Raw genomic sequence first — 16903 nt, 5'->3', positions numbered from 1 at the left:
TACTTTGTGAGGTATTTTGTCATAGTTTATTAGATAGAATCCAAAACATCAGCGTGAAATGTTATTGCTGGTATTAAATTGTTTTCCTGAGTTATTTGTTTGTTTTTTGCCTGTCTACGCTGTTTGATATGATTTGGAAGTGTTTGAATTCAAAAGCCACAAAAAGTTCATAAAAGACACCAAAATAATACATGGCATGGCAAGCAATTGTTTTTTGTGACTGTCGTTGTCATTGAGAATTTGAATAACTACTCAATATTCATGCCAACTTCAGTTCTAATATCTCCGCATTCAAAGATATTTTTAACTAACTGGCTTACATTTTTCTTTCTGTTGAAAAGGGGTGCTGGAATTTATTTAATTTGACATATTAAGGCGGCTCAGCTCATATTCTAATCTCCTCCTCCTCCTCCTCCTCCTCCTCCTCCTCCTCCTCCTCCTCCTCGCTATTGTCTATCCACTGCATCCTCTTCTGCATGTCTCCAACCAATACGGTCCTGAGCTTTCTTTTGCCAGCTGGATCTTCAATACTTGCTAATGTCGTTGCTCCATCTTGTTTTAGGTCTCTTTCGTGGACATTTTTTTATCAAGTGGGATCCATTCTATGACTGCCTTGGTCCACTGCCATAGGTCCTTCTTGCTAGGTGGCTAGCCCATTTCCATTTCCATTCTTTTACTCTTTTGATGGCATCATATATTTTCATTTGTTCTCTAACCCATGCGCAGGTCTTTCTATCTGATGCCGAGCATGTATCTTTTTCCATGGCTCTTTGCAGCATTTTTAGCTTTTGTATTGATTGTGAGGTTAGTGTCCATGTTTCGCTGGCCTATGTTAGAACATCCTGATCGAAAACTTTTCTTTTCTGGAAAATTGCGCTTAACTTGCCATTCTAATATATTATTGGTGTTCATTCAAAACACTATATTATACAGTGATGTAAGGAATTTCAATAAGAGGTTGAAATTAATTAGCAAAGCCTGGTTTGAGTGAAAATGTGATTATTTGGGAAGAATGCCGATAATAACCAGGTTCATAGAGTCCTTGCACATTGCTGAATGAATGAATGAAATGACACTGTAGGGTTGTTGTTTTTCTCTCTCTGCAGGGCAAGAGCTGGATTGTGAAGAGGAGTTATGAAGACTTTAGAGTGCTTGACAAACATCTCCATCTATGTATTTATGACCGACGCTTTTCTCAGCTCTCCGAGCTGCCCCGTGCTGATGCCCTGAAGGATAATCCGGAGGTAAAAATAATGGAAGTTTTGTAACTAGCTTAAAAGTTCTAGATGGGTTGGACTGGAAGAGAGAGACTGGCCCAAAGTCACCCAGCCAGTTTTAATGCCTAAAGGTGCAACTAGAACTCACTGTCTCCTGGTTTTAGCCTGGGGCCTCTGAATTGTTTAGAGAGACGTCTATATATTTACATCAATTTATTACAAACACACACACACACACACACACACACACACACACACACACACACACACACGGTGGGTTGGGAGGGGAGAGAGATTGCTTCAGTTATGTCCCTAAAATACAGGAATCGGGCGGGATGTTCTGCATCGGTAGAATTATCCAACTTTTTCCTTGTCCTCTGCAGCTTGTTACCCAGATGCTGATGGCTTACCTCTCCCGACTCTCAGCCATTGCCGGCAACAAGATAAATTGCGGTCCTGCTCTCACATGGATGGAGGTACAAGAGCCCACTTCACTTTCTCCTCAGTTCATCAAACGCTTTGTGTCTGCAAGTCTGCCAGCTGGCAAATGGAATGGAAGCAGGGAAGGTTTCTAAATTAGAAATGGCCACCCAGGCCCTCTGCTCTTAGGCTACCCCAGATAAAAGCAGGAATTACGTCCTCCTCCTTAATTGTATAGATCCTCCTGAATCAAGTCACCTAGCAAAAAGTCCTCTCCATTGAGATTATGGCCCATATAAACCGGCTTGCTGGTTAAGTGTATGTTGGTAGATCGATGTTTTTCAGCTTCTCAGCCTGCAGCTGAGAGTGAGCAGCTGAAATTTTCGAAGGCAGCCCCAAGGTAGAATACCTTGCAGGAGTCTAGGTGAGGAGTAATGAAGGCATGAGTCATGTAGCCAGGACTTCAGATTCCAGGTAGTGCTGCATCTGGCACACAACTGGATAACTCTGCCTCCCTCCTGACCCCTGATTTCCAACTGTCCATATAGTAGTAGCTACGAGTCCAAGATGTCCTTTAGTCCTCAGACCTGCTCTTTGAAGGAGAGTTGCCACCAGGAGGCAATCCTGGAGATGTCAGGAATTTGTAGTGAACTTCATCTTGCAGGGGTTAAGCTGTGGTCTGTTTTGTCCTGTGTAAACCCTCATAGCCTCTAGAACTAAATCAAGAAGTTGATAGCATCTCCTGCACTGCTTAGGATAGCAGTTGATAATGTATGGATGATTTAGCTATGCAGACTAATCATGGCCTCCCCCAGCATCTTAACATACCTTATTTCCCCAAAAACAAGACCTAACCAGAAAATAAGCCCTGCTAGCATGGTTTTTCAGGATGCTCGTAATATAAGCCCACCGCAAAAAATAATCCCCAATTAAGCCCACCAGCCAGGCTTAGCACTTAGTACCGTATTTCCCCGAAAACAAGACCTAACCAGAAAATAAGCCCTAATGCATCTTTTGGAGCAAAAATTAATATAAGACCTGGTCTTATTTTCGGGGAAATATGGGAAATGCTAAAAAGTAGAAAATAATGGACGAAGCCCTGGGATATTCCAGAAAGGAGAGGCCAGCTTAAATGGTCTCTCCTCCTCTTCCTCCTCCTCCTCCTCCTCCTCCTCCTCCTCCTCCTCCTCCTCCTCCTCCTCCTCCTCCTCCTCCTCCTCCTCCTCCTCCTCCTCCAGTGCTAACTGGAACTGCCTTCCAAGGAAGTTGTGGAACCCCTATAAAACAGAGCTCTACTTTCTGCAGAAGTTTGTTGTTCTGCACAGTGCTTATTACTTCTGCGTTTTTTTCAGCAGGAAGCTCCATTTAGCTCTGCTTTCTTTTACAAATCAACATGAAATTCTCCTCTATAAATTTGTTAATGAAATAAACTGCTCAAATCTGTACATCTTTGGCTTCCTCACCACCTACCTTGTGTTGCAGATTGATAATAAGGGGAATCGCCTCCTGGTTCACGAAGAATCATCCATTAATGTTCCTGCTATTGCAGCTGCCCATGTTATCAAGAGATACATCGCCCAGGCAGGAGACGAACTCTCCTTTGAGGTAAATAACAGGAGGATAAATATATAATGATTTCAGTGTATGCTGCCCAGAGAAAGTCAGTCTTTTTAAACACTGTTTTTAAAAAGCTTCTGATAGCTCTTCATGTTGCTTGTATAACAGTACATTAATTCTGTTTGGAAAAATTACGGTAATTTGACATTCTACACTTAATTTTAAGAATGAAGACAGAGAAACAAATAGACAAATAAGTGCAGATTTTTAAGTAGAGGTAGTCCTTATGACCATAATTGAGGCTGGAAATTTGGTCGTAATTGTGCCAGTCATTAAGCAGGTCATATAACCTTAAGGATCTGATTTGACATTTTTTTGTGACAGTCATTAAGTGAATCACCATGGGCTTTTGGGGGGCATTTTTTTTGCAAGGAACCAGAAGTAAATGCCGATTTTCAGCCAACATTGTAAATTGTGGTCATATGACCGTGGGAAGCTGCAAAGAGCCATAAATGCAGGTTAAGCACTGAGCACCCAAGATGTGATCACATGACCATGGGAGGGGGACTGTCTGTTAGAATTTTGAATTTAGGTCGTAAGTACCTATATTTGGGTCCATTATAACTTTGAATGATCGTTAACTGGCTGGTCATAAGTTGAGGACTACCTTTAATTAGCTTGTTCAATATTCTTTCCTTACACACTTATGTTTCCAATGTGGCTATACACTCAGTTTAACCAGCAGCCTATTTTATCTTTTAGCTGCTATTCAACATTTTCTTTTTATGAACATATAAAATGTCTGCCGTGTAGTGCTCACAAATTCTATAGGTGCATGTTTAATAGGCAAGAGCTAGTACTATTTAAAGGATTTTGTATTCCCAGCCCGATAAAGTATACAACGAGATAGTGCTTTGCGTCCCAGTGAGAAAATACTTCCATTTCTTCATTTCCAGGTTGGAGATATTGTTTCTGTTATTGATATGCCTCCAAAAGAACTGACCACTTGGTGGAGGGGAAAACATGGATTTCAGGTAGGTCCAAATATTAGGTTAGTTTTATACGGCAGGCTCTAAAAGTTGTGGAGGATGGATACTCGTTCTAAAAAAAAATTACTCTGTAATCTGTTTACAGTATATTGTTTGCATAAATTTTGGGGGAAAAAAGTGAAAATCTTCCTAATCAATATCAGAGTAAGAGAAAATTCTTGAAAGAGTAATACATCTCTGTCTTGGAAGCTGTGGACAGGAAAAAATAGCTAGAGTCAAATGAAATCCAGGTCTAGCAAACTCCTGCTCTATTCAGATATAAAGCAGGGGGAAGAACACTCTAGGGCAGTGGTTCTCAACCTGTGGGTCGGGACCCCATTTGGGGTCGAACGACCATTTCACGGGGGTCGCCAAACAAGGCTGTCCACCATTTTTTTCCCTTTTCTTTGGCCACGCCCCTGGCACCCGGTGATGTATAAGTGGTTGGGGGTCACCACAACATGGGGAACTGTATTATGGGGTCGCGGCATTAGAAAGGTTGAGAACCACTGCTCTAGGGATTTGGAATAATCACTTCCTTGCAAAATCATCAGCATGTGTCCTTATTCCATGGTTCTGTTGAGATTGTTTAACTGTCTTATGGATACAAGTTCTCTCTTTTTTTCTTTCTATCTCTATATGTCACTATAGGTGGGATTCTTTCCTAGTGAATGTGTTGAACTAATTAACGACAAAGTTCCTCAGTCAGTGACCAATTCTGTACCAAAGCCAGGTATGTGTGTGTGCTTTTCAAGCATGTGTGCCACAAAATGCTGATTTAAATTTTGTCATCTTACCGTTTTCAGTATCTTTGCTATGGGATAAAGTTATTTCATTGCATTCGTCCATGCAAGCTTATTTCATTGTCTAGTTTGTGCTGGTCAAACATTTTCATTTGTACTGATTTCTTTTATCGGTTTGGGTGGGAGAAGAGTTTTTTTGTTACAAATCATTGCTTGGTCATCATCATAAACTGATGTGCCTTTCAGAGTTACTCTGAGGAGGAAGTCAATTTCTTGCCAAGGAAAACAGATGCAAAAGATAATTTGCTTTTTCTTCCATTGAACTTACTCTCTGCATTTCAGACTCAGAACTGATTCATTGCTGTGCCTATTTCTCTCTCCTTTCCTTCTATCTATCTGCTAAGGGAGGCTGTATTTGTTGAACTAAATCCTTTGCTCATTTTTATGAATTTATATGCTGCCTTCCAAAATAAAAATAGCTGCCCAAACTAAATAAAATAAAACAAAACTTCCACATGTTTTCAGGCTGTTTCCTAAAAGTCGATAAAGTGCAACAATAAAACCACAGCACAGTAAACAATTAAACACAAACACCCATGCTAATAATGAAAGAGCATACAAGCAATAATTATCTAATGTAACTTCCAGTTTGGCTGCAAATGTTGTTTACAAAGCACAGAGTCAAATCAAATGTTTGATGAACCGTACTTCAGAAATTTGTTTTGACCTAGGAATGATTTTTCTTTGTGTAGTGGAATATGGAGCGGGTTGTGGACTAAGGGAAAAGTAAACATTATTATGTGCATTATGTTTTGTCATCCAATCTGTAAGGAAGGTAGGCGTTTCCAAAACGTGATTAATAAATAATAAATAAATAAAATTTGCTTACCTTTATTGGAGAGGTTGGTTTTTTTGAAGTTTAGGTTAGGGAAAAATGTTGAAGACTGTATGAATTGTGAATCTTCTTTACAGCTTAGATTAATAACTAACTATATTATGGTTGAGGTCAATTCAGGTGGTATTCCTGTCATCACTTTTTAGTTGCCCATGTTTTCCCAGAAAGTTCAGGAAGATTTTTGGTTTTAAGAAATACAGATACCATAGGGATAAAGGGTTGCAAAGCATATTATAAGATTAAACAAACCTGAACATGAATCTTGTTTCATCATATACCTGAAGGCAGAATTCTATAGATGGAAAACGAGAGTCAGCATATCAAAATGGTTTCTCTCAATAGACAAAGCAACAAATTTAGTGTGTTCACTTCAATGTTAGCTTTATTCTGTGGTCACTTAAAACAAGTTCTCAAATGTTTTGGGGTTGCAGAATTTGTTAGTTCTGATTTTAAAGAATTATCCAATTTAAGATGCTTGGCATAAGAACAGACTTAGATAAAATCCACAACTTTCTTTCTCTCTGAGATGTATTGCCCAATTCCAAATTGATTTGCAAAATCTTCTAGATCATTCTGTTGCAGTTTGTGTTAAGGATAAGGAATAGTAATAATTTTTACAATTGCCATAAAACTTCCATGAAGGAAAATGCAATGTTCTCTTCATCCCCCAAATATTTAAAATCCGGAGTGTAGGACTAAAAATCTCTGTTTTGGGAAAATGCTATGCGTATTCTTTATGACATTGATTAGCTGTAATGATGTGTACCTTGTAATTTCTAAGAGAATGTACAAACATAGTTGTTGTCTGTTCCTTTCTGCTGTATACTTCCGTTCTTAGTTGAATGACACCAGTCTTTTGAATAGTGCTGGAACAGATGGAACAGATGTTTCAGCTCTCTCTACATTGTAAAATCATGCAAACAGATACTTTCATTTTTATTGTTCTCTTCCAATTCCTTTTCTTTTGGGTGCTATCCATATCATTTGGATTGGTGTCATATCACTGCAGATGTCAAAGATGTCATCCACTTCATGTGAATGTTTTGTTTGTTAGCTTAACCTCATGCTGTTCATCTCATTTTACATGTGCTTTTCCGATGTTGTCTTGGAAGTGCTTTTATTAACGTTTGTGATTCTTGAAATAGCACTTTAACAAAACAGATGTGATTTGGAGTTGCTTGTCTAGGAGACACATGCTGTTAAAAAGCTCTTAACATTTGTGCCTTTTGTAGAATTCAAAAACATTGCTAATACTATTATGCAAATGGAGTTCATCTTGGCAGCGCCTGGATAAATGTAATCCTGTTTGTGGGATAAAATATAATAGCTCATAAATCTGATAGTCTTCACGTAGCTTTTGTTTTCAGTATCTTTTTAAAATAATAGTTTTTAAAAGTATAATAGTTAATCATATCCCATTATAACATATAAAGTAAAATTCAAGGTTACCTAGGCAACTTATACAGGGCAGGAGACTTAGCAGCAGACAATGATTTTGGAATCATTGAATTGGTGGGTTCCAACTGTTCCAGCAGGTTGTCCAAAGCCAAGGATAATATGTACTATTACAGATGCTTGCAAATGCTGAGTTTGCTGGGATAGACACATCCTGGGTATGGAACAACAGCACATGACAGGTTGCATATAACCAGAGATCCGATACGTAAACTAATTCATGCAGTTCCCTTGAGCCAGGTGGTTGAACTGGCCCACAAGAAAATCTGTGTTGGCCTAGTTGACTTTTGTTGGAACTTGAAAGATTGTGATAGATGCACAATTCAGTAATACAGTTTTTGAAAGCCAGTGGTCATAAACTACCTTCCTTTGCAAGCAGATTTAAAGTTGTCTGAAAGGAGAAGGAAAGCATATTTCAGGTCAATAATACAATAGGCTCTCAAAGAGATGCTTTGTCTTTTCAACTCCCAATTAATCCATTGAGCATCTGTCAGTTTATAGGTTGGTGTTTGGTACTAAATAAACCTCTGTGAAATTCTTTAGCTATTTTTATAGCATTGTTCTGCAGCCAGCCCAGAGGTTATGCCAGGATAATGCTGAAATGGGTACATATGAATGAAACATAGCATTGTCATTCAAAATGCAGCTGTTTTTCTGGTTAGGGGTTTTTTAAAAAAATATTTTTTAGGGCTTTTGCAAATTGGGGGTGGCTAGGGAGAGAGGGCTTCTCTTGAAAGCCATGCCCCAATCAGGTTTACTTTAGTGTGGGAAAGGATGCAGGTAGATAATTATGTCCCCAGTTACAAAAAAGATGTGTTTCTTTTGCACTGATGGTCAGTGGTTAGCCAGCTGAAGAATGGTAACTTATTCTCTAACTGAATGATTTAAGTGTTTTGATAGTAAATACACTCTAATTACAATGTCCTGCTGAATAATAGAAACTTCCATTGATTTTCAGAAGAGGTTGGGATATGTGTAGGCAACTGTGGAAATGCTCAGCATATGCAATAATTGGGTTCCCGAGTAGCCTTTAACTCTTTGGACAATGTCAAAGAAATGGGTGCATGCAAGTCTAGTCTTTTGAAATGAAAATGTCTTATTTTTCCAGGTGGATATTCCTGTTAATGATATGTTTTCTCTTCAATTGTACTTTCCCAGTCTCCTCTGCCCCTGGAGCCCGTCCAGCATCCTGGAGCTACTTCCCCCCTTGTACGTTTTCATTTATTCTTTTTTCTTTTTTGTTTCATCATTTTTTTTTAATTCAGCTGAATTTGTAACTGCATTCATATGCAACAGTGAACCAGAATGCTGGTTAGCTCCCATTTGAGTCCTCAAGGACAAGTTCTGTCTTAAGGTTTTTTTGGTCATGGTTTGTAAATCAGAAACACTGCCATGTTCCTTTCTGAACAAAACAAAATCAGGTATCAGAATTTGTTCTTACCTTTTTCTTTCTCAGAGAATATCACAACAAACAGACTATGGAAAATGCTGTCTGGGATGATGTGAAAATGAATGAGCAAGATACTTGCATTTATGTTTATTCCTGAAAAAGTCAGAATCCTGGTATATTGTTGTATATTAATGTGCTTCGCATCCGAGGAATGTGCAGTACCTTTAAACTCCTTGTACATTTTTTATTTCACAATATGCATTAAAATGAAATCTACAATATAAGGTAAATAGGGGAGAAAAAGAATGGGCTGGAAACCAATTTTTAGGAGTAAGTAAAATTGCTTACTATTTGTTTGTTTGTTTATTTATTTATTTATGTATTTATTTATTATACATCCAATATTTGTAAAATCATATCCCAGAGCAAGAAAGATTACATAATCTTAAAAGTGTATGCTTTGGAAAAATATTGATTTTCCTATACAATTACACAAAGGGTTTTTTTAGTACAGGGACACACACACACACACACACACACACATACACACACACACACACACACACTTCTAGTGTTTTCTACAATTAATTCCAAGAATAAATTTTTGAATTGTATGGCATCGGAGAATGAGAATTGCATAAGCCTAACTTAGTATAGTATTAATAATTTTCACGACAATCTATAATACTTTCTTCGTTGTTAGAGTCTTTAGCAGCAATCGAAGCACATAGGTTTTGACCTACAAAGGGAAAGCATTCCCTTTGTAGTAAGAAAGCATTCCTGTGCAGTAAGATTATAGCTTTTAATATTGTATTTATATATTTATAATGGAGACATGTTGTACTCCAAAATTGCAACAAAAAGGGTACAGGAATGACAAAGTATGTTGCCACTGAGTCTCCAAACTGTATCTGAAAGGGTACAACTTCTTTCCATAACTTCATTTGGAGCTAGCTTTTTGGAGAAAGCTACATGGGCGTGAGACGAGCTTTAGAGAAATTTCATTTGGGGAAAAGAGAACGCAGTAGAAATTACGGCATGCCGTTCTTTCTGTAATATGATATAATCTTAGGGAAAAACATAAAAGTGTGTATGATTTTCTGGCTTGCTTTGACATAACAACATGGAGGATAGCACAGCTGCTTTTTCATTCCTTTCTGATGTTTGAATATAGCTTCATCAGACAGATTAAATTTGCTTGTCCTACTCTGATATCACAGCATATGGCACTAAAAATATTGTGTTGTGTTCCATACTAGACATGCTTTGCAGCAATATTTGTTCAATGAGTCTGTCAGTTTCATAATCTCATACTTGAGCATATGCTGTCGATTTTGTTCAGTATACTATTAATAAAACAAAACCATGGCAACCATACTATTAATAAAACAAAACCATGGCAGCGGCGAAATCGGTAGGTTATTCTAAAGGCCGTGCCAGGTGGTTACATGTGACTGACTAACGGGAGCGTTTGCTGATGTTCTTAGCCTCAAACTTTGAGTTGCAGTAAAACTATAGTACAGTGATGGCGAACCTTTTAGAGACCGAGTGCCCAAACTGCAACCCCAAACCCACTCATGCATCGTCGGGTGCCGGGTGGGTGTGGCCCATTAGGTGGGTGTGACCCATTGGGGGTGTGTGGCCATTGGGTGGCCATTGCCGTGGTGGTAACAGCAGACTGGGTGGGACTAAAAAGTTCAATCAATCAATCAATTCCAACTTTGCAAGATCTTTTTTTTTTTCCTACCAGGTTGAAATTGACTGATTGATTGAACCTTTTTTTTTGTGTGCATGGCGGTGGAGGCCTAAAGCAAAAAGGTTTTATAAAACCCAGGTGAAGGTCTAGGACTGGGGCGAGGGCACGCGTGCCCACAGAGAGGGCTCTGAGTGCCGCCTCTGGCACCCGTGCCATAGGTTTGCCACTACTGCTATAGTACAATTCCTTTTAGATCAGGAATCAGGACCCATTGTAACCAGTCTAATTGAATTTTCCAGTTAAGTGAAATCGTAGCAGACATTAAGAAGAATAGTTTTGACAAACTAGTAATTGCCATGCTTTCAGGAAGAAGAGAATGCATTCTAATCAAAGATCACATTTGTTTTACTTTCATATTTTAGAACATAACCTAGCAGAACTTTGGAATTAGAATTTCAGTGCCTTAGAAAATCAAGGTGCTCATGTCCATCATTACAAATGATAACTTTTTTATCCTATTTTGCTCCATTTTCCACCCTCCACAACTGCATCCAGATTTGGAGATGGATAGTAAGGGTTCAGCATCTATTTCAGAGCCTCTGAACCAATCCCATCTGAGCTCAGGTAGAATGGATTATAGTTGATACAGTTTATAAACAAACTAACCCATAGTCTAACTCTGTATGTTGTAGTAATAATGCCAACTAATGGTTACTTGAGTTTGTTTAACTGTTTGTTTCTTACAAGGTAGAATATAGTTCCAGTTGTAACCACAGGCTTGTCTTCTAAAAGCTAGAAAAGAGCTTTAACTACTATATGTGTATGTAAAAATATTTATGTTGATGGATATATAATGCCAAAGAAATCAATGAGGTAACCAGAATTAAGGTTTTTCCAGAATGGGTGCCTGGGATGTATGTCTTACAAATTGGGATCTGTCCATTTGTGTCAACACCAATTTTTACCAAATTTTAGCTAATTGCTATTTCAGAAGCCTTCATACACCTCTCCTGTACATCTCTTGTTATTTTTAATTAAGGAGAAGGGAATGGTGTAGAAAAAACAGAGAATCAAAGGGTAAATATTGAAATCATATTTTTAATAGCTATTTAAACAGCCATATTATATACAGAGCCGCCAAGGTAAAAACTAGAAACAGCTATGCTATAGTTGTCATAGCTACATTGTAAGAGTTTCAGATGAGGTACATTTATTGGGATAAAAATAACCAGAATATGCTGATGTGGTTGTGTATGTTGGGTAATGTCTCTGCATTAAAATGGTTATTTTAACAATACTTTAGAGACATTCACTGAAACTCTTGTTGCCTTTTGTGACTCACACTGTTTGTTGTCATAGCCTAGAGTCCTGGAGTCTATAGATATGGGCATAATACATTATTCTGAGAAGGAAACTCGGGAAGTCAGAAAACCCAAATTATGTTTGTTTGCAAAACTACATGACTCGCGGTATGACTGCTTTATTTTATTCTTTTATCATTGTTTTAACTTTGTACACCGCCCTGAGTCCTTTGGGATTGGGCGGCATATAAATATTGAAAATAAATAAATAAATAAAACCACATCAGCTTTGGTTCTAATAGCTAAGATCCATTCCTCTGACTGGAAATAGGAAAGGTAACAGCAGATTCCTTGCAACGAACAAACTATTCACGCTAAAAATCTAGCTCTTTTGTCAGATTGCTAGAAAATGCTTTTATAAAGAGGCTAAACATGAAATGTTCACTAAATGAATCTTGCTCCTGCCAGTAAGGAGCCAAAAGTAAATTCTGTGAATTGAAGCAATTAGTCTGAGGACATGGAACGATTGACATAAAAAGTAGGGTAATAATATAGTTAGCTCAAAATCTATGGGACTGACAACAATAATAACAATGAGTCATGTCTTCTCCCAAACTGTTACTACTCACAAATCAGTATGGAGTTGGATAGTTTTGTAAGTCTAAATCAGGGGTCTTCAAATGGTCCTTTTATGACTTGTGGACTTCAATTCCCAGAATTCCTCAGCCAGGCACATTGAGGAATTCTGGAAATCCACAAGTCATAAAAGGGCCAAGTTTGAAGAGCCCTGGTCTAAATTATATGTGCATGCATACTAAACAATTACATGTGCATGTATACCAAGTCTCAGTAGATGAGCTAAGCAGAGTGGAAGCATCTCTGAAGTCAGTGTGGAACCCAAAGGTCACTACAGAGATGGTAACCAGAGTCCAATTCATAAAATAAAAAAGGAAAATAGCATTTGAGCACAAACCAGTCAGAATCTTAAGAAATCTATCCAAAGGTCAGGACAGCCAGCGGGTTCCAGGAACATACATAACGCTGGCATATTTTTTTCCAGCATTACTGTACTCCCATATGGGAAGTTCTACCTAGAAAGCTTCAAACTTGCAATACAACAAGAAAGAAGTGCATACTATTCCTTCAAAGAACAGCAATGACTCATGAGTAGACCGTTACTCTCAAGGAGCACTTATTTGGGCATCTTACTGTTGATCCCATGGAATGTAGCTCTGAGGTCACAGACTCTTAGGAGTTAAGGCAGGGGTCTTCAAACTTGGCCCTTTTATGACTTGTGGACGTCAATTCCCAGAATTCCACAAGTCATAAAAGGGCCCAAGTTTGAAGACCCCCGAGTTAAGGTCTTCCACGTATTGTGTGAAAGTGGATGGGTCTGAAGTCATATGGTACATTCATACAACCACTTCTTCCGCTCCTAAATGTGTGAGGTAGGAATGCAAAGCTTCTTACTCTTTAACATGGCTAAACTAATAATGAGTCTAAAATAATAATGAGCATAATATAGCAGCATAGGCAGTCAGTTCCTTGATATGCTGAGAGTGCAGTTCTACACGCACACAAACACACACACACACATACACACACACACACACGGATCTTTTTTTTACGCTACCCCATACCGACTATCTTGGAACCTAAGGGTTCCTAGATGGGAGATCCCTTCCAGTTACTAGATTTTGTTGTTGTTTTTGTTGTTGTTGTTGTTGTATGTTACTTGTAGCTCTCTGCCCATCCCTACTGGTTTCCTAATTAATTAGTTTAATACTTTGACTTAGGAAACAATGCATTATCAGAAATCATGGCTGAACATTTGTGGTTTAACCTGAATTGATTCTACCATCGCCCAACTGTTCCCAAACTTGGTTGAAACCTAGACAAGAAGAGATTGTGAGCTGTAATTTTTAAGGTTGACTCAGACTGAAGACATTTGCATTTTAGACTATTTCTTTTGCTGCCTTTAATCTAAATACTCAGGCAGAGAGATCCTTCCCCAAGAGGGAAAGCAGACTGCTGTGGTTTTAATGGGTTATAGCAGCTACAGAAGAATTTAAAAAAACAAACCCCATTTTCCTCTTGTGGAGTTCTCTGTTTGGAAGATCTTCCATTTTTCATGCACCCTATGCCACAAGAGCCATCCTCTCTTTCATTTCTTAGCTATATTCTTAATATTAAAAGCATAAAGGTGTTTACAAGTAGGTAAATGAGCTTTCCTTCCATTTGCTTCTAATGTCTTCCCCACTTCTTCAGTGTGGATAAGCATAAAAAAACGAGAGAAAGTTTGGGGGATGGAGTGGGGGAGAGATGGAGAGACATTTCACAGATTGCATTCTGTGTGTGTGTGTGTGTGTGTGTGTGTGTGTGTGTGTGTGAGAGAGAGAGAGAGAGAGAGAGAGAGAGAGAGGGAGGGAGGGAGAGAGAGAGAGTGTGTATTCTATATATATACTTTAGCACAGTGCAGCTTTTTGGACTTTTTTCCAGCTTTCTCCAGATACATGGGACTATATCTCTTATCATCTTCTGGCTGTGAGCTATTGTCAGTCTACATTATATACTGAAATGGGACCTTTTGAGTTCCTGGAGAGCATTATATTGTTTTCCCCTTGTGTGCCCCTTTGAACTATACTTTATTCTCCTTTCTGTGCAACTGCTTTGAGGTGCGAGAACTGAGCAAGCACAGCTGAATACCAGCATTATACCAACCCAGGGCAGGTGCCTTCAAGGGCTAAAAGCAGCTTGTTACGAAGAAAGGATAGGAGAGACATGGTGTAGAAGCCGACAATCACAATTAGGTTTGTTTCCCATCTGCAGTTTATATATCTTTGTAAACTCTTAGTGCTTTTTATGTCCTAGGAGACACGGAATTATTCCAGCACTTGGTGCATCTTGCACAGCAGGCTACCAAATGAGTTGTCGATAGATAAAACAGTCCCCTAAATCTCATATTTTACTCTCCTGTTTGTTGATGTGAATGTCAAGCATGCATGAATTAAGTCTGCACCACCGTTGATTTGATTTGACAACACCGTATACTGACACCCAGGGAACATATCACATTTTTTTAACTAATTCAAATAATGGAATTTAGATGGGGATGGGGATTTCCTTTCCCTTTGAAGATAACTGATTTTTTTTTTGGGGGGGACTCCTAAGATAAGAAATATTCTACATTTTCCTACCATTATTTCAATAGAAATAATGTTACTGGTTTCCCACAAACGTAGCTCTACCACCCCTCGTTATAGTTAAATATTAAGGACAAATTTATTCAGTCACCGTTCATTAATTTTAAACACTGTGGGCAGTTGTCAAATTCCATACCGGCCTGCCTTTGTGCTGTTTCAATGCTCTTTTTCTGCCTGTACTAATCCTCCTTTGGTTAAACTGGATATTTGGAATTCTCACCGACAGCGCAAGTGTTGGCAGGTTGTGAGACACTCAGCATTATCACTCCTTTATTTCTAATGCAGAAGATTCCCACTTGGTCTGGAGAAAGATAATCTTCTAAGATCTTGAGAGGAAAGATTATTTCAAGGTAGAATCTGGGTCAGTCACCGGGACCAGAAATTTTGGATTCATGCTAGAGCCCATCTGCAGGGACCTTCTCTCTACTGGAATACCTGCTTTGGGCTATTCTGAGTCGTATTTACATGGTGCCTTCCTATTGGCTGATTGATGTGTTGATGGCTGGCGATTGGCTGCTGTTTCCTTGTGCCGCCAAGCCCTCAGCTCCTAAGTACTTGATAAGCTGGTGGTAAATCAGCATTTCTATTGATTGACAAGAGATCCATTTCTTAGGCAAGGGGTCCCCAACCCCCCCCCCCGGTCCGTGGACCAGTCCCAGTCCGCGGCATGCCAGCAACCGGTCCGTACAAACAAGCAAAGCCTCATCCGTGGGATGCAGGCAGCACACAAAACCATGCCCCACGTGGAAAAACCTCTCTCCACTGAACTGGTCCCTGGTGTCCAAAAGGTTGGGGACCTCTGTCTTAGGCTTCAAGGAGCTGTTTTGGGCTCCTTGTCAGTTAACAGGAGGGTTGATTTACCACCAACCTACCAAGTACTTAGGAGCCTCTCTCCACTGAACTGGTCCCTGGTGCCCAAAAGGTTGGGGACCTCTGTCTTAGGCTTCAAGGAGCTGTTTTGGGCTCCTTGTCAGTTAACAGGAGGGTTGATTTACCACCAACCTACCAAGTACTTAGGAGCCGAGAGCTTGGCGGCACAAGGAAACAGCAGTGGCGGCACAAGGAAACAGCAGCCAGTCGCCAGCCATCAACACATCAATCACCCAATAGGAAGGCACCGTATAAATACGACTCACAAAATAGCCCAAAGCATGTATTCCAGTAGAGCAGTGTTGCTGGCTGTGGAATTCTGGGAGTTGAAGTCCACATGCCTTAAAATTGTCAAGGTTGAGAAACACTGCAGTAGAGAGAAGCTCCCTGAAAATGGGCTCCAGCAATGAATCCGAAAGCTCGGAAGAGTAAATCTCTTGCAACATTATCCTGGGACCTGTCTATTTGCCCTCATTTGCAAAGATTATTTCCTCTAACGAGAAGTTCATGGCAGGGAGGATTGAATGAATAAATGACGAGCAGTTGGGGATATTCAGTAAGACCTTCTCTTCGGTCACAATACTTACTTTCTTTGCAGGAAACAGAATGGCATGTAACTTGGACCCCGAGTATCCCAATTAAACCGAGATTTGAAGTCAGGGTTCCCTCTTCTTAAGTGTTAAGATAATGTGTTTTTTTTTATGAATTAGATGAATTTGTTTTGCATGAATTTTGTAGTCCTGCTGTGGGTACGTTCATTCTGCAAGTTTAAACATGTTCCTCGCTTTGCCTAGAGATCCTGCCTATCTTGACAAAAACACAATTGAAGTTAGTGGATTCAGATTCTTATTTCAGTTGCACCTACATTTTTGTTGATTTATTGTTAGATATAGATCCTACATTTATTTTGCATAACACAAGTTGCTTCCATCTGTTTTCCCTACAGCACCAACCCTGTGAGGTAGGTTGATCTGAGAGGGACTGTCTGGCCCAGCCAGCTTTCATACCTAAGGGAGGACAAAAATTCAGTCTCCTGGTTTCTCGCCTGGTTTCTACACCAAGTTGGCTGAAACCCAGTGAAATTACATTAATATTCCTTCTAAATATATCTCCTCCTTTCACCATCTG

At 39.3% G+C, this 16903-nt stretch overlaps 1 protein-coding gene across 2 annotated transcripts in view; it reads left to right on the top strand.

The window, feature by feature from the left end:
- The window catches only part of ARHGAP32 (Rho GTPase activating protein 32), a 157443-nt gene that overhangs the window by 98728 nt on the left and 41812 nt on the right, over nt 1-16903 (top strand). For both annotated transcript variants that reach the window (XM_039334513.1, XM_039334515.1), the window contains 5 exons: nt 1107-1244; nt 1601-1693; nt 3120-3242; nt 4151-4228; nt 4874-4955. In XM_039334513.1, coding sequence (XP_039190447.1) covers nt 1107-1244; nt 1601-1693; nt 3120-3242; nt 4151-4228; nt 4874-4955 — 514 coding nt within the window. The remainder of the gene's footprint in view (nt 1-1106; nt 1245-1600; nt 1694-3119; nt 3243-4150; nt 4229-4873; nt 4956-16903) is intronic.

This window comes from Crotalus tigris, unplaced genomic scaffold (genome assembly GCF_016545835.1).
Source record: "Crotalus tigris isolate CLP2741 ecotype Arizona unplaced genomic scaffold, ASM1654583v1 scf7180000017631.5181431, whole genome shotgun sequence".
Lineage (NCBI taxonomy): Eukaryota > Metazoa > Chordata > Lepidosauria > Squamata > Viperidae > Crotalus > Crotalus tigris.
This window is presented reverse-complemented; position numbering and strand designations above follow the sequence as displayed.